Below are 18,450 nucleotides of genomic sequence, written 5' to 3' on the forward strand. Positions count from 1 at the left end.
CGGCACTCTAACTTCTCGGCACGCTAAGGCCTCGGCACTCTAACGCCTCGGCACGCTAAGGCCTCGACACTCTAACGCCTCGGCACGCTAAGGCCTCGACACTCTAACGCCTCGGCACGCTAACGCCTCGGCACGCTAAGGCCTCGGCACGCTAAGGCCTCGGCACTCTAACGCCTCGGCACGCTAAGGCCTCGGCACTCTAACGCCTCGGCACGCTAAGGCCTCGGCACTCTAACGCCTCGGCACGCTAAGGCCTCGGCACTCTAACGCCTCGGCACGCTAACGCCTCGGCACTCTAACGCCTCGGCACTCTAACGCCTCGTTACGCTAAGGCCTCGGCGCTCTAACGCCTCGTTACGCTAAGGCCTCGGCGCTCTAACGCCTCGGCGCTCTAACGCCTCGGCACTCTAACGCCTCGGCACTCTAACGCCTCGGCACTCTAACGCCTCGGCACGCTAAGGCCTCGGCACGCTAAGGCCTCGGCACTCTAACGCCTCGGCACGCTAACGCCTCGGCACGCTAAGGCCTCGGCACTCTAACGCCTCGGCACTCTAACGCCTCGGCACGCTAAGGCCTCGGCACGCTAAGGCCTCGGCACTCTAATGCCTCGGCACTCTAACGCCTCGGCACTCTAACGCCTCGGCACGCTAACGCCTCGGCACTCTAACGCCTCGGCACTCTAACGCCTCGACACGCTAACGCCTCGGCACTCTAACGCCTCGGCACTCTAACGCCTCGGCACTCTAACGCCTCGGCACTCTGACGCCTCGGCACTCTGACGCCTCGGCACTCTGACGCCTCGGCACTCTGACGCCTCGGCACGCTGACGCCTCGGCACTCTAACGCCTCGGCACTCTAACGCCTCGGCACTCTAACGCCTTGGCACGCTAAGGCCTCGGCACTCTAACGCCTCGGCACTCTAACGCCTCGGCACTCTAACGCCTCGGCACTCTAACGCCTCGGCACTCTAACGCCTCGGCACGCTAAGGCCTCGGCACTCTAACGCCTCGGCACGCTAAGGCCTCGGCACTCTAAGACCTCGGCACTCTAAGACCTCGGCGCGCTAAGGCCTCGGCACTCTAACGCCCCGGCACGCTAAGGCCTCGGCACGCTAAGGCCTCGGCACGCCACCTCCCCGTACTCTATTTTTACGGCCATCTTTAGGCTGCCATGAGGTTTCCATGGAAACCATCATCAAAGCACAGAGCCGCCGGCCTCTCTTTCTATTCTCAGATACACACACCACATCGGACCGCATCAACTTCAAATAATATACACTAACAATATACACTAACAATAAACAGACTAACAATTACAAATGTGTCATAAAGGAATCATAAATATGTTATCAAAGCATTGATTAAAAACAACCATTTTTTTCCCTGATTTCGGGCGTCTGAAGAGGTTTTAAAACAAACCAAGCATCAAAATACTTATTGAATCACATGACACATCTTTACAACACAACACACACTCACACACTATAAGCACTATGGCTAAGTGATCTCCATCCTTAGCATCCCTGTTAGATAGTGGACTGCGTGCACGTGAGATGTGACTCTCTGGGGCTGTTTCTAGACCCCAGCTCAAGCTAACAGCAGATGACAGACTGTGGTATGCTGCTTACGAGCCGGATCGAATGACCATGATCCTCCATTTTGTTCCAGGTGCTGCCCAGGTGCCCCTGAACCTGTCCTAACCTCAGTGACCAAGAGGGCTGAGGGGGGTTGGGCAATTTAACCATTTCATAATGCCCCAGTTAACAGAACATAAAACAGAGTAACTTAGATAACACAATCTGTACTGTTTACAGTGTGGTAATACTTGATAGGGAAATATGGATTCATAGTACAAGCAATGTTATTTTCTGTAGAGTCTGAAAGAACACCCTCCATCGGCAGTATGAATGGCAGTCCTCTCAGACAAGCGCCAATAAATTATAAACGTGAACACACAAATCTGTAAGATCAATGTAGGATACATGGGCATATATCAGATGTGTTATTGCACACAATATGTCTTCTGTCATTATTCTCACCTTTGACCTGGTGTTATGACATCACTCTGACTGACTGACTCTGCAAGACTCTTCTCTGACCTCTTGACTTGTTCCTCAAGGCTGATCCTAACACAGAACAGCTCTAGACAGCATTGGTCTGCTAGTGCAGATGAGGCACAACATTTACCCAATCTGAAGGAGAAGTCAACAGTTCGTTTGAAGATAAACTATGCCAAAACATAAATGCTAAACAGGAGATTATTACATCAAAGTCCCGCGCTACGGCCATAATGTTGGTATGTGACAAAACATAACAGCGACAAACAATCTGATTTCATTAGCTGCGTACAATCCTAAAACTATGTGACATCGATCAATTAGAAACTGAGATTAGTTTGTGTGATTCTTTCTTTTGGTTTGGGAGAACAAATGCAGACATTAACTTCATAGTAAAGGCTGCAGTCATTGTTGTTGATCTGATGCCGTGAAAGACTGGTGGTCACTGCTACCATGTGAACAGCAGCATACTGTCAATCAATAACATACAATAAGTCCTATTACCAACACACATTCACAAGCATCTGAGTACATCAGTGAAACCTTTCAGAGTAAGGTAGGAATGTTGACAGTGAAACCTTTCAGAGTAAGGTAGGAATGTTGACAGTGAAACCTTTCAGAGTAAGGTAGGAATGTTGACAGTGAAACCTTTCAGAGTAAGGTAGGAATGTTGACAGTGAAACCTTTCAGAGTAAGGTAGGAATGTTGACAGTGAAACCTTTCAGAGTAAGGTAGGAATGTTGACAGTGAAACCTTTCAGAGTAAGGTAGGAATGTTGACAGTGAAACAAACCTTTCAGAGTAAGGTAGGAATGTTGACAGTGAAACCTTTCAGAGTAAGGTAGGAATGTTGACAGTGAAACCATGAGTTGACATCTAAAACTGGAATCCTGTCTTGATTACAAAAGTCACAACCAGCTAACATGCGGGTCAAGCCTTGATTGATCTGTTGTTGCATGTCTGCTTGGAGCGCAACTCTTTACGACCAGAGTACACAAACTGATCACCCCCTGTCTCATCAACGTCACTGTTGTAGCATTGCATAGTACATACAGCCATAGGGGATATTCAGGATGTATTCTACAGACTGTATGTTGGCCAAAATAGTCATTATCACAAGAAAGAATTTAAAATGTGTGATAATTCATTTGTGAACATGCGGACATTGTTAGAGAGCACACATGTCATGATCTGGACAGCATTGTCTACTAGCATAGCTCATATAACGTATGTCTACATCCTTACAGGAAGAACAAGATGCTGAAAGACAGAAGACGGCAGAGCTTAACCATATCAACCTTGTATTTACATCTTAAAAAGCAACAATAAATGAATCTGACCATTTTTGATGTGACGGTTGCGTCCTTTGTATAATTAATGGAGATGAATTGCTTCACTCATCTTATTAACGGTAATTCATTATTGCATAAAGTCATCATGACAATTGAGGGTCATATAAATCACCTGATAACATCTATCTATCATGCCATGGCAATATACCAAAATATTGTCATGGATGTTATGTCATTTTGTCATGGCGTGTTTATCACATCTTTATACAGTACTGGCTTTAATTGTCAAATGAAGTGGTTTAAAAACAGAATGTAATATGCCACATGAACCTTACAGAGGAAAAGAGTCCTGTGCTACCGAGGTGACCCAGAAGACAAGTTTGGAGGCCATTTAGCCAAACGGGCGTGCCACAGGAGAAAGAGAGGGGGAGAGAGGGGGGCGCCTGTGCCACAATGACACCTGGTGCTGCAGATGACAGCCCCATGGCCAGATGGACCATGTCACACACATACACACACACATTCTGCCACAGCCATCAAATACCCACAAGCACACACAATTACACTACATATACAAATGTATGTGGACACCCCTTCAAATGAGTGGATTCCGCTATTTCAGCCACACCCGTTGCTGACCGGTGTATAAAATCGAGCACACAGCCATGCAATCTCTATAGACAAACATTGGAAGTAGAATGGCCTTACTGAAGAGCTCAGATGCCACCTTTCCAACAAGTCAGTTCGTCAAATTTCTGCCCTGCTAGAGCTGCCCCCATCAACTGTAAGTGTTGTTATTGTGAAGTGGAAACGTCTAGGAGCAACAACGGCTCAGCCGTGAAGTGGTAGGCCACACAAGCTCACAGAACGGGACCGCCGAGTGCTGAAGAGCGTAGTGCGTAAAAATCGTCTGTCCTCAGTTCCATTACTCACTACGAGTTCCAAACTGCCTCTGGAAGTAACGTCAGCACAATAACTGTTTCCATGGCCAAGCAGCCACACAGAAGCCTAAGATCACCATGCGCAATGCCAAGCGTCGGCTAGAGTGGTGTAAAGCTCGCCACCATTGGACTCTGGAGCAGTGGAAACCTATTCGCTGGAGTGATAAATCACGGTTCACCATCTGGCAGTCCGACGGACTAATCTGGGTTTGGCAGATGCCAGGAGAACACTACCTGCCCCAATGCATAGTGCCAACTGTAAAGTTTGGGGGAGGAGGAATAATGGTCTGAGGCTGTTTTTCATATTTTGGGCTAGGCCCCTTAGTTCAAGTGAAGGGAAATCTTAATGCTACAGCATACAATGACATTCTAGACGATTCAGTGCTTCCAACATTGTGGAAACAGTTTGGGGAAGACCCTTTCCTGTTTCAGCATGACAATGCCCCTGTGCACAAAGTGAGGTCCATACAGAAATGGTTTGTTGAGATCGGTGTGCAAGAACTTGATTGGCCTGCACAGAGCCCTCACCTCAACCCATCAAACATCTTTGGGATGAATTGGAACACTAACTGCGAGCCAGGCCTAATCGCCCAACATCAGTGCCCGACCTTTATAATGCTCTTGTGGCTGAATGGAAGAAAGTCCCCGCAGCAATGTTCCAACGTCTAGTGGAAACCTTCCCAGAAGAGTGGAGGCTGTTATAGCAGCAAAGGGGGGGGAGGACCAACTCTATATTAATGCTCATGATTTTAGAATGAGTGGTTTGACGAGCAGGTGTCCACATACTTTTGGTCATGTAGTGTATGTTCTACCACACACATACTACCCATGAAAAACATTTACACACAAACAGTATCACTCACTGCCACACTCTGTCAAACACACACTGTCAAACACACACCTATAAACACACAAACTCTCAAAATCCTAAACAGCCCATCGGACATGCTCTCTGTAACATCTCTCTCTCTTTCTATCTCCTCGTTCCTACTCGCGCATACCCACAAGGCAATACTCATTTTGCAACATATGCACACAATCACACACAGACACAATTGTGTGAACTGCTAAACACGCAATGACCCCCAATTAAAAAGGTCATTCCATCTGTTTTGTGAGGGGGTAAAATGAGAGCTGTGTATCATGGGTATGGACAGGGGATGTTCATTCAGGACATGCGCTGCACTGCAGAGGACAGACTAAAGAGACCCCATGGTGCATTTCTACTCCTCCCCCTCCCCACCACCTGTCATTCCCTTGCCCAGCTTAAAGCCCTGCCCTACCAAAAAGCCCCTCCACACCCCTCTACTTAACCCTTCACTTTGGAGCTATATCCACACTGTGCAAAGAAATCAGAACAGTGCAACACTCCATACATACAAGTATAAAGTTTAGTTATGTGTTTGGTTACATTGTACATTCCAAACACTCTTTCCATCCCTATGCCCCATCCTGCCTGACCCCTCTGTATCCCTCTGTGACCCTATGTGTCCCTCTGTGACCTTCTCTGTCCCTCTTTGTCCCTCTGTGACACTCTAAATCCCTCTGTGACCCTATGTGTCCCTATGTGACCTTCTGTCCTTCTTTGTCCCTCTGTGACACTCTGAATCCCTCTGTGACCATCTGTGTCCCTCTGTATCCCTCTATGACCCTCTGTATCCCTCTGTGACCCTATGTGTCCCTCTGTGTCCTTCTGTTCTTCTTTGTCCCTCTGAGACACTCTGTATCCCTCTGTGACCCTATGTGTCCCTCTGTGACCTTCTGTTCTTCTTTGTCCCTCTGTGACACTCTGTATCCCTCTGTGACCTTCTGTGTTCCTCTGTGTCCCTCTGTGACCTTCTGTTTTTCTTTGTCCCTCTGTGACACTCTGAATTCCTCTGTGACCCTATGTGTCCCTCTGTGACCTTCTGTTCTTCTTTGTCCCTCTGTGACACTCTGAATCCCTCTGTGACCATCTGTGTCCCTCTGTGACCCTCTGTGTCCCTCTGTGACCCTCTGTGACCCTCTGAGACACTCTGTATCCCTCTGTGACCCTATGTGTCCCTCTGTGACCTTCTGTCCTTCTTTGTCCCTCTGTGACACTCTGAATCCCTCTGTGACCCTCTATGACCCTCTGTATCCCTCTGAGACACTCTGTATCCCTCTGTGACCCTATGTGTCCCTCTGTGCCCTTCTGTGTCCCTCTGTGACCCTCTGTGACCTTCTGTCCTTCTTTGTCCCTCTGTGACACTCTGAATCCCTCTGTGACCATCTGTGTCCCTCTGTGACCCTCTGTGTCCATCTGTGACCCTCTGTGACCCCCTGTATCCCTCTGAGACACTCTGTATCCCTCTGTGACCCTATGTGTCCCTCTGTGACCTTCTGTGACCCTCTGTGACCCTCTGTGTACCTCTGTGACTCTTTGTGACTCTTTGTGACCCTCTGTCCCCCTGTGTCCCTCTGTGTCCCTCTATGTTCCTCTGTGGCCCTCTGTGGCCCTCTGTGGCCCTCTGTGGCCCTCTGTGACATCTCCAGCTCTGTCTCCTCACTGAACTCTTACCTCCAGAGTGGCAGATGGTTTCTTTTTCAGCTCATCACATTTGCGGAACTTGCAGATCTGGTGGCCCGTTTTGCGGTTCCGGCAGCTGCTGCACGTCTCGCAGTTAATTCGCCGACGGCAGGGCTGGCACATGCCGCAGCGTTTCCGCTTCTTTTTCCCGGAGTTGATGGCGGAGGCCAGCTCGCTCTGCGCCGGGTACTCGGCCAGGCCGGCCATGTGCAGAGCGCTGTCGGCCAGGAACACGCCGGCCGGTGTCATGATAAACAGTCCCGGATTGAACGGGAAGCCGCCTCCCACACCGTACGGGAAGTCTGCAATACCGCCAATGGAGTCCGCAGCAGACGCACCCTCCAAGTCGTTTGCCCCTGAGATTGAATCGCTACCCCCCATCCCCATCCCCATGCCCCCCGGCAGCAGCATGTGCTCCATCCCAGCCCTCTTTAACAGCACCGCAGCCTGGGCAAAGTGCAGCAGGCCATTCTGTCCTTCCAGGACTTGCTCCAGGGTCCGGTCCAGCTTGGCTGCCGCCAGCGCTGAGACAGTGGGCTGGGGCTGTGGGGGCGGCTGGGGCTTGGCCGGGTGGCTCTTGGTCTCTCCATTGTGGTGTGCGTGTCCATTAGTGTTGGTGGGGCAGGCTGCTGTGTACTGGGAGAGGGTGCGGGACCTTTTAAGGCTCTTACTCAGGGGCTCACTGATGATGCCACTGCGGTTCCTGCGCTCGATGACAGGGACATCCTCACTGCAGCTGCTTCGCTCTAGGGCCTCGGCTGTCCGGTCTCGGCTTCCCTCCGACCGTCCGCTAGACATGTTCCAGTACGTGCAGGGCTGGGGGGGCGGGCGGGAGGGGGAGCCGAGAGGTTCTCACAGTCTGTTCTGAGCCCAGGTGAGGTGGCGCCTCCCCGCTGTGGACGAATCAGACAGCCAATCACAGGCAGGCCTTAGAGCCCTTGTGCTCTGTCTAAACTTCAGCCCTCATCCACATCCTTCCACTGTCAACCTACAAACTGGCACAGGGAGAGAGAAGGGTCCTTCAATAACAGGCTCAGTGTTGGACCTAGACAGCATCTTAGTAAACAACAGACTCCGTTACATAAGACAGCTACTCTGCCATTCCTTTATGTTACCTGTTTATTAGATTGAACACAGCTAAAAAGCCAATGAGGCAGCTCCGTTAGATAGCATGTATCCCAAACATCTCATAACCACTAATAGCCAGGAAAGATGAGTCCACTTACACAACTTAAAGTTCCTCAAGCCCCCCAGCTACAATACACAATAAGACAAATAAGAATATTCAGAATATAGCAAAACATGAAAATACTGAATGACAGTGACAGGAGAGAAAAGGCACTTCTATGTATTCTACTCCCAATTTGACCGATGTACAACATAAATCCCACCCTTTAGGGCTAGGTTGAATGTAGCCATAGTGTTTCCCAGAAGAAAACCAAGAGAAGCTGGCCTGTGGATGGTCACACTTTCCATCAAAGGGATTTGAAACAATCATTCCCACACACTACACACTGACAAAATTAAAATCCATTTCACATGAATTAAGACTTCAGACCATGAACAATTCCCATTTTGACATCACTCTCTCCTAATAACCCGAAACTTTGTCTTAGTCTTATTGGTGGTGAATCTGCTGGTAAGGGTCACACCTCTTGGGTTGAAAGGATATCCGGAAATCAAATCATATTAAGCAAATGTTATTGCGGGTGGAGTTGAAATGCTTGTGTTCCTAGCTCCAACAGTGCAATAGTATCTAACAATTCACAGCAATACACAGAAATCTAAAAGTAAATGTTAAACATTTATTTAACTGATTAGGCGTTGACCTAATTTGCATAATATATTAACTTGTATGCATCAGATATTTGAAGAAAAAACACACAAACAGCCATACACAAAGATATATATATTTTTAAACAAACAGGTTGACCACTTACAACACAGTAAGTACGTTGGTTATCATTCTTGATGACATCATCAACCTTCCAACCACAAAACATATACAGAAGATTGTAATGTAGTATTTATATAACTCATCATCATTATGCCTTGTGGATGCCCTACATTTCTGTCCGATTAGCTATATTCACATGTAATGGCATAGCCTATGATAATCAATAATGTTGTACTCAAAAAGAAAATATGCACAGATACACTACATGGCCAAAAGTATATGGACACCTGCTCGTCGAACACCTCATGCCAAAATCATGAGCTATAACAGCCTCCACTCTTCTAGGAAAGCTTTTCACTAGATGTTGGAACATTGCTGCGGGGACTTGTTTCCACAAGATCATTAGTGAGATCGGGCACTGATGTTGGGCGATTAGGCCTGGCTCGCAGTCGGTGTTCCAATTCATCCCAAAAGCGTTTGATGGGGTTGAGGTCAGGGCTCTGTGCAAGCCAATCAAGTTCTTCCACATCTCAACAAATCATTGAATTGTCTAGAATGTAATTCTATGGTGTAGCGTTAAGATTTCCCTTCACTGGAACTAAGGGACCGAACCATGAAAAACAACCCCAGACCATTATTCCTTTACAGTTGGCACTATGCATTCGGGCAGGTAGCGTTCTCCTGGCATCCGCCAAACCCAGATTTGTCCGTTGGACTGTCAGATAGTGAAGCGTGATTCATCACTCCAAAGAACGTGTTTCCACTGCTCCAGAGTCAAATGAAGAGGTTTACACCACTCCAGACAAGGCTTGGCATTTTACATGGTGATCTTAAGCTCGTGTGCGGCTGCTCTGTCATCGAAATCCATTTCATGATGTTCCCGGCGAAAAGTTATTGTGCTGAAGTTGCTTCCAGAGGCAGCTTGGAACTCACTGAGCTCTTCAGTATGGGGCCATTCTACTGCCAATATTTGTCTATGGAGATTGCATGGCTATGGGCTCGATCTTATACACCTGTCAGGAACGGGTGTGGCTCAAATAACCGAATCCACAAATTTGAATGTAGAGCAGTTGAAGAGAGTGTCATAGAAGGTATGATTTGTTGATATTTCATCTCCTTAGTGAAAAGTGTGCCCCCTTTCTGATTTTCTCTATTTTTGAATATATTGTTTTCAGTGAATGTTATCAGATCTTCAACCAAAACCTAGTATTAGATAAAGGGAACCTGAGTTTTCAAAAAATAAAAAAATATATACAGTTGAAGTCAGAAGTTTACATACACCTTAGCCAAATACATTTAAACTCAGTTTTTCACAATTCCTGACATTTAATCAGAGTAAAAATTCCCTGTCTTAGGTCAGTTAGGATCACCACTTTATTTAAAGAATGTGAAATGTCAGAATAATAGTAGAGAGATTGAGTTATTTCAGCTTTTATTTCCTTCATCACATTCCCAGTGGGTCAGAAGTTTACATACTCTCAATTAGTATTTGGTAGCATTGTCTTTAAATTGTTTAACTTGGGTCAAATGTTTCGTGTAGCCTTCCACAAGCTTCCCACAATAAGTTGGGTGAATTTTGGCCCATTTCTCTTGACAGAGCTGGTGTAACTGAGTCAGGTTTGTAGGCCTCCTTGCTCACACTCGCTTTTTCAGTTCTGACCACAAATTGTCTATAGGATTGAGCTCAGGGCTTTGTGATGGCCACTCCAGTACCTTGACTTTGTTGTCCTTAAGCCATTTTGCCACAACTTCAGAAGTATGCTTGGGGTCATTGTCCATTTGGAAGACCCAATTGCAACCAAGCTTAAACTTCCTGACTGATGTCTTAAGATGTTGCTTCAATATATCCACATACTTTTCCTGCCTCATGATGCCATCTATTTTGTGAAGTGCACCAGTCGCTCCTGCAGCAAAGCTCCCCCACAACATGATGCTGTCCCCCCCCGTGCTTCACAGTTGGGATGGTGTTCTTCGGTTTGCAAGCCTCCCCCTTTATCCTCCAAACATAACAATGGTCATTATGGTCTAACAGTTCTATTTTTGTTTCATCAGACCAGAGGACATTTCTTCAAAAAGTACAATCTTTGTCCCCATGTGCAGTTGCAAACAGTAATCTGGCTTTTTTATTGCAGTTTTGGAGCAGTGGCTTCTTCCTTGCTGAGCTTCCTTGCCTTTCAGGTTATGTCGATATAGGACTCGTTTAACTGTGGATATAGATAATTTTGTACCTGTTTCCTCCAGCATCTTCACAAGGTCCTTTGCTGTTATTCTGGGATTGATTTGCACTTTTCATACCAAAGTACGTTCATCTCTAGGAGACAGACCGCGTCTCCTTCCTGAGCGGTATGACGGCTGCGTGGTCCCATGGTGTTTGTACTCGCGTACTATGGTTTGTACAGATAAAGGTGGTACCTTCAGGCATTTGGAAATTGCTCCCAAGTATGAACCAGATTTGTGGAGGTCTACAACTTTTTTCTGAGGTCTTGGCTGATTTCTTTTGATTTTCCAATGATGTCAAGCAAAGAGGCACTGAGTTTGAAGCTAGGCCTTGAAATACATCCACAGGTACACCTCCAATAGACTCAAATGTTGTCAATTAGCCTATCAGAAGCGTCTAAAGCCATGACATAATTTCCTGGAATTTTCCAAGTTGTTTAAAGGCACAGTCATCTTAGTGTATGTAAACTTCTGACCCACTGGATTTGTGATACAGTGAATTATAAGTTAAATAATTTGTCTGTAAACAATTGTTGGAAAAATTACTTATGTCATGCACAAAGTAGACGTCCTAACCGCCAAAACTATAGTTTGTTAACAAGAAATTTGTGGAGTGGTTGAAAAACAAGTTAGCTAGCTACATTTTCAGATATTATACATTTCTGATTTTCAGAAAGTGATTTTTTTTGCAAGTTAAAGTGTACTGTTAGCTAGCTAGCTAATGTTAGCTGGCTGGCTCGCTAGCTAACGTTACGTGTATGATCTGTGTAGAAATATTATTAGTATCTCAGATCCATTTGTATTGCTAGTTATAGCCTAATGTTAGCTAGCTAACTTACAATGAACCTAGTTGGTTAGTTTTAGCTACCTGTATATTCATGAAAGGTAGTAACGTTATGAGTTGTGATTATGGTTCATTGTTTAGCTAGCTTTCTAGCTACTATACTAAACAAAAGACCTACTGTATCCTTTGCACGTGACAAAAAAACTTGGATTTTATTTGATATAGTGTGTATTTATCAGAGACGGTAATATGAAGGACAACATGACCTGCACCAAAGTCAAATTACGATATAACGTTAGGCCAATGAGACAGTGTCCAAGTTCCAAAATTCTCCGGTAGAATGCCCTGCTTTTATTTCGTCACACTCACAACCGTAACCTACTTTCTGTAATTAGATTGCCATTAACTTGTATATAATGATCTTTTTGTGAGTTTATTTTCCTGTAATAACGAAAACAAATTAGCTAAAGTGAAGACGTTGTCAGCTATTTGATATGGTCAACTGGCTAACCAGCTAACTTAACGTTAGCTATTTAGCTAACAATCTAGAAACGACCCAAAACATTGTTTAGAAAGTTGCTTTTAGTTGCCTGGTTTACTAGATTGACATATAATAAATTCATTTTTAAACGGATGGGTTTGTTGGTGTTAAAATACACCAGTTACGCTATTTTGGACCACCATGCTGCTGATTTTTTTTTTTTTTTTTTTAAATCCCCTTTATTTAACCAGGTAGGCTAGTTGAGAACAAGTTCTCATTTGCAACTGCGACCTGGCCAAGATAAAGCAAAGCAGTGTGACACAGACAACAACACAGAGTTACACATGGAGTAAACAATAAACAAGCCAATAACACAATAAACAAGTCAATGACACTATATACAGTGTGTGCAAAAGGCATGTGGAGGTGGGCAATAAATAGGCCATAGGAGCGAATAATTACAATTTAGCAGATTAACACTGGGGTGATAAATGAGCAGTTGATGATGCAAGTATGCAAGTAGAGATACTGGTGTGCAAAAGAGCAGAAAAGTAAATAAAAACAGTATGGAGGTGAGTTAGGTAGATTGGGTGGGCTATTTACAGATGGACAATGTACAGCTGCAGCCTGTCGTTTTTGTGTCTATACTTTTAAATAACGACAACTCAATTCAACTAGATATCAGCACTTACTGTAGTGTTGGTTGGCTCTTTTAAATGTTCCTTGACAGTCCCTCTGGGGAAATATCCTCTTATTCACTATGAGCCCATTTAATGTCCACAATCCAATTGAAAAATAACACACTTATTGGGTGGGTATTTTTTCCATTCATAAATGAAAATGGACTGAAATGAATTTGACTCCAATGCTTTATTCAGAGTGTGTACTGAAAAAACTGAAACATCCCAATGGCCAGCCTCCTATGAAGAGACACTATCCTACTATTCCACTGACCTGTCCCCACTCACAAACAAGCACATCCCTGAGAAAAGCTGAAGAAATGCCCGGGCCAGTCCTTATAAGGGAAACAAAGGGAAGGGGTGGGAGAGAGCATTGGGGGGGGGGGGGGGGAGCATGTGGAAATTGGAAGGCCAGAATTAGTGGGAGGTAAAGCTTCAAAGGCAGGAGCACAGCCCCCGCATTCTCACCAGCTCAGGGGTCCGTGGCGCCAATGGACCCCTGAGCCAGCCCCCCAGCTCCTCACTCTCCTGCTTCGAGTCTGACCAGGGCTCTGCTCTATCTCTCTCACACTGCTGCAGGGCCACCCACCTGCTACACTGACATATACAGTATGTCTGTGTGTCTCTTTCTTCCTGGTGTCCTAGTCTCACTCCATCAAACTCAGTGTCTCTCTGTCTGACCCATATCCCTCACACTCTCTTCATCTCCATCAAACATGAACATGTCATTCATAGTCCATCTTTTCCCAACATCTCAGTCCCTCTTCACAGTCTACCATTCCTCTTCCAATGTCAATGACTCTATAACAGCCTACGTCCCTCCTCCATGTCATTCACAGTCTCTCCCTTCATGTTTTCACCCTCTCTTAATATCACTCTCACTCTGTCCCTCCTCCATGTCATTCACACACTCCCTATGCATTTAAATGCCAGCGGTCTAACGCAATGCATCTCAGTGTTAGAGGCATCACTACAGACCCTGGTTCGATCCCGGGCTGTATCCCAACCGGCCGTGATTGGGAGTCCCATAGGGACCGGGAGTCCCAATTGGCCAAGCATCGTCCGGGTTAGGGGAGGGTTTAGCCGTCATTGTAAAATAAGAATTTGTTCTGAACTGACTTGCCTAGTTAAATAAAGGTTAAATAAATAAAAAATATATATACTGTATTTTCCAAACCCCTAGACTCACAGTCTCTCTTCTCTGTCACTCAACAGTTCCCCAGTTTCTGTAACCAATCACTGTATTCTCTCTGAATAGAATTATCCCAAATTCTGCTACTGCTAAGATGATGATGATAATGATGATGATGGTGGTGATGATTAGAAAAATAAAAAATGATTGCATAATGAGGAACAGGTTGGTTATATTACTGGGAAAAGGTTATATGAATCCATTGTTGTATGAGAAAAAGAAATGCGCCAATGTCTTACATATTAAAGAAATACAGTGTTGTTTGTGTAGACATTGTTGTTGTTTACATCTTCCTCAATGACGTCATTACCATCACGCCAGTAGCAGCCTAAGGATCTGTAAATGCTATCTATACTTTCTGCAGTTATGACTTCTACCACAGCTCCTTTTGTATCACCCAACTAGTCTACTTCTCCTGGTAGCATCACAAATAGGACTGCCACTATCAAACATAATAACACTTTCCCACTATGCTTTCACCGAAGCACCCACTCTCCCCCCTTATATAGGTCTACTCTACATTGATTACGTCAGTGGGAGCTGCTGGAGACATGGCTCGTGCTTCCTCCCTGGAGCTCTGAGCGCGGCGGTAATTGGCCCCTCTCGGCTGAATAACCATCCCGAACAGTCTGACCATACAGACTCCCCAAGGCCAACGAGAAGGGGTACTGTATGGAATCTATAAGCAAAATGGACATACCCACTAAAAGAACTCAAACATCTTTGGCATATTCAAGTTTTTAAAAAGTCACACTCAAGTTATGATATAGGCCTATGACTAATTTAGATGTTTAGAACATAGCATAATATTCTTCAAAATCTGTTTTGTATTCATAAATTATTAATTAGGCCTATACAAAATAGTCTGACTGTAAATATATGCGAGTTTCAAAAGTAGTTTAGATAATACTGTCAATATGGCACTTTTCAAATACTGTATGTATTCATAAATAAATAGGCCTAGTCATGTTTGTCATCAATCGTGAAACCAAAACATCTGACAACAAGCCAAAAAGTGTCATATTTTATGGGACGTTGCCAGATAGCTCGGCTACAGGCTACTTATTAGTTCAGGTAATGCAGAGCCAAATGCAACACTTCCCTCCAGACCGCGGTCAAGCAGACACACACATATCTTCCTAGCCCTCTCTCTCAACCACCCCCTCCCTGCTCTGACTCACACAAGAGCAGTCACGCACTCACGTCACACTCACTCACTCACAGACACACACACAGTCAGTCACATTTGTGCACGAGACCCATTGAAGTTTATAAGGACCAGAATTAAATATCCCACAACCTGCTGCGCCTTTCTGTTTCTTTTCCATTCCCGAGTTAAAATAGTCCAAATTGTATGCATGCCACTGTGTTAAATCGTGACTAATTTGCAAGAACATGAAGCCCATACGAGCGCCACTGCCGGTGGCGGATTGCGGCAGTACCAGGGGGTCGCGATAAATCCCGGCTTGCAACTGCTATGTCACGGGGACATCGCGCGCAGGAGACTGGCTGGTCGTCGCATGCGGAACAATGAAGAACAAACATGTTCCTCTACAATAAAATCACTCTGAGAACAACTGGCATACTGTTCTTAGGATAAGTATAGGCTATGCACGAACTAAATCATAAACAAATTAAACAATATTGCTCTTTTTCATCCATTATGCATTTTCACAAAAACATTTGTTGATGATTAAAGAGAACACTGCAGAAAACAAAGTTCAGTTTCGATTTATCTCCAGGTAAAGAGATGCCTCATCACCACCTGTCATTAAAAGCATAACATTCATAAACATAATAAAGATCCAATGCAAAGTGCCATAATTTCAATGGCAAATATTTATGGAGAGCGTCAAGTTTCTTGGAGCGCACGTCATTAACAGATGATTCACACTTTCAATTTTCACCCCTAAAAATCTTTGAATGAAAGAACCGCTCTCCACAATATCTACAAACATGTTCTGCATTGACAACATTATCCGAGGAAAATTAGCAAATGAGAATGGCAGAGCAGAATGCCCATTATGGCCATTCTAACCCAATAACAGTGTGTGCATCATTTCACATGCGTCTGAGAGCCGAGAATCCTAATTGTATCTAATATTAAAGCACAAAAATACCTTTTGTCTAGACTCAATGATCTGAAACCACGGTCTCTGCGGTGTCAGCGTATGGTCTGCACCAGCACGTTTGAGGGTATAGATAGAAGAACCATTCTCCCATTCCCCTAGTTAACTTGATCGTTACGAAGATGACATCCCAACTTTCAGCAGACTTCGACAAAGTATGATCCCCCCTCCCTCCCTCTTATGTAGCCTATCTGCATATTTGCAAACACGGGCCCTTTTTTATTCGCACCTACCAAACCAGAACGAAGAGGAGGGGAGGGCTCCCACTGTCCAAGCGGTCCGTCTCCAAGCCTACCGTAAAGATTGATGTCAAAAAAGAAAGAAAGACAACCTTACACTAAACCAACTGAATGAATATAGTGCTCGCCTGTATAGAACAAGAGAGAAATTGAATAATACATTATTGTAAAACGTACTTTCTCGGAAGCTGAGCGTGTGGGCTCTCCAACCTTTCGATTCTCGCAATCCCACCTCTACATCCCCGCTCGCGGAGAAGAACATGCAAACACATTTCATAGATTTTTGGAGCTTCGCGGAAAAACCGAACTGGATTTTTCAGCGTAGAGACAGATAGGCTAATAATACATCGCCAAAACCTTTTAAAATATAGAGATGTATTGCCCTCCTCGACGCTTTTAGGTTCTCGACTTTGAATATCCAAGGGTCGCGTGATGAAGATCATGTTTGTTATTAAAGCTTTACATGATTATGACTCTGAGTTGCATCTTACTAGTTGTTGTGTAATCAGTGCATATGCACAATATGATTTTCTCTCTGTATGAGCGCAAGTTGCTATTTCGTCATACCACTTTAAGACTCAACTTTCCTTCAACACATTCATGTTTACAGATAACTTTAACGGTGCAATCCAAAAATATGGAAACATACCCAAATGTGAATATTGAACATGTTGAAAGCTAATATTTTTTAAGGGATACAGTAGGCCTATTATTTGATTTTCATTGATGAGCATAGACTAAGCCTACGTTGGTGTGACTAACATACACTACATGACCAAAAGTATGTGGACACTTGTTCGTCGAACATCTATATTACTTCTATGCTCGCTTCGAGGCAAGTAACACTGAGACATGCATGAGAGCATCAGCTGTCACGGATGAGCCAGACGGATTACCAGGACGTGTACTCCGAGCATGCGCTGACCAACTGGCAAGTGTCTTCACTGACATTTTAAACCTTCCCTGTCCGAGTCTGTAATACCAACATGTTTCAAGCAGACCACCATAGTCCCTGTGCCAAATAACACTAAGGTAACATGCCTAAATGACTACCGACCCATAGCACTCACGTCTGTAGCCATGAAATGCTTTGAAAGGCTGGTCATGGGCCACATCAACACCATTTTCCCAAAAACCCTAGACCCGATCCAATTTGCATACCGCCCCAACAGATCCACAGATGATACAATCTCTACTGCACTCAACACTGCCCTTTCCCACCTGGACAAAAGGAACACCTATGTGAGAATTCTATTAATTGACTACAGCTCAGTGTTCAACACCATAGTGCCCTCAAAGCTCATCACTAAGCTAAGGACACCTCCCACTGCAACTGGATCCTGGACTTCCTGACCGGCCGCCCCCAGGTGGTAAGGGTAGGTAACAACACATCCGCCACTCTGATCCTCACCACGGGGGCCCCTCAGGGGTGCGTGCTGAGTCCCCTCATGTACTCCATATTCACTCATGACTGCACAGCCAGGCACGATTCCAACACCATCATTAAGTTTGCTGATGACGCAACAGTGGTGGGCCTGATCACCGACAACGACGAGACAGCCTATAGGGAGGAGGTCAGAGACCTGGCCGTGTGGTGCCAGGACAACAACCTCACCCTCAACGGGATCAAGACAAAGGAGATGATTGTGGACTACAGGAAAAGGAGGACCGAGCACGCCCCCATTCTCATCGAATGGGGCTGTAGTGGAGCAGGTTGGGGGCTGTAGTGGAGCAGGTTGAGAGCTTCAAGTTCCTTGGTGTTCACATCACCAACAAACTAACATGGTCCAAGCACACCAAGACAGTCGTGAAGAGGGCACGACAAAACCTATTCCCCCTCAGGAGACTGAAAAGATTTGGCATGGGTCCTCAGATCCTCAGCTACACAATCCAGAGCATCCTGACGGGTTGCATCACTGCCTGGTATGGCAACTGCTCTGCCTCTGACCGCAAGGCACTACAGAGGGTAGTGTGTACCATCCAGGACCTCTATAC

At 45.3% G+C, this 18,450-nt stretch overlaps 1 protein-coding gene across 6 annotated transcripts in view; it reads right to left on the reverse strand.

Annotated features, from left to right (window-relative positions):
* LOC129863356 (CXXC-type zinc finger protein 5-like) overlaps positions 1-16,954 on the reverse strand; it is a 51,692-nt gene extending 34,738 nt beyond the window's left edge. The window contains exons 1-3 of one of the 6 annotated variants that reach the window (XM_055935278.1): positions 16,633-16,953; positions 16,450-16,507; positions 6,828-7,831 (exon numbers count right to left, since the gene is read on the reverse strand). In XM_055935278.1, the coding sequence (XP_055791253.1) occupies positions 6,828-7,634 (807 nt within the window). In that variant the 5' untranslated portion in view covers positions 7,635-7,831; positions 16,450-16,507; positions 16,633-16,953. Of the gene's footprint in view, positions 1-6,827; positions 7,832-16,207; positions 16,421-16,445 lie in introns of those variants that run through there. The other 5 variants (XM_055935281.1, XM_055935277.1, XM_055935276.1 and 2 more) reach the window with 5 other exon arrangements.
* Between the last annotated feature and the right edge of the window lie 1,496 nt (positions 16,955-18,450).

The sequence above is a fragment of the Salvelinus fontinalis genome, chromosome 10 (assembly GCF_029448725.1).
Source record: "Salvelinus fontinalis isolate EN_2023a chromosome 10, ASM2944872v1, whole genome shotgun sequence".
NCBI classification, from domain to species: domain Eukaryota; kingdom Metazoa; phylum Chordata; class Actinopteri; order Salmoniformes; family Salmonidae; genus Salvelinus; species Salvelinus fontinalis.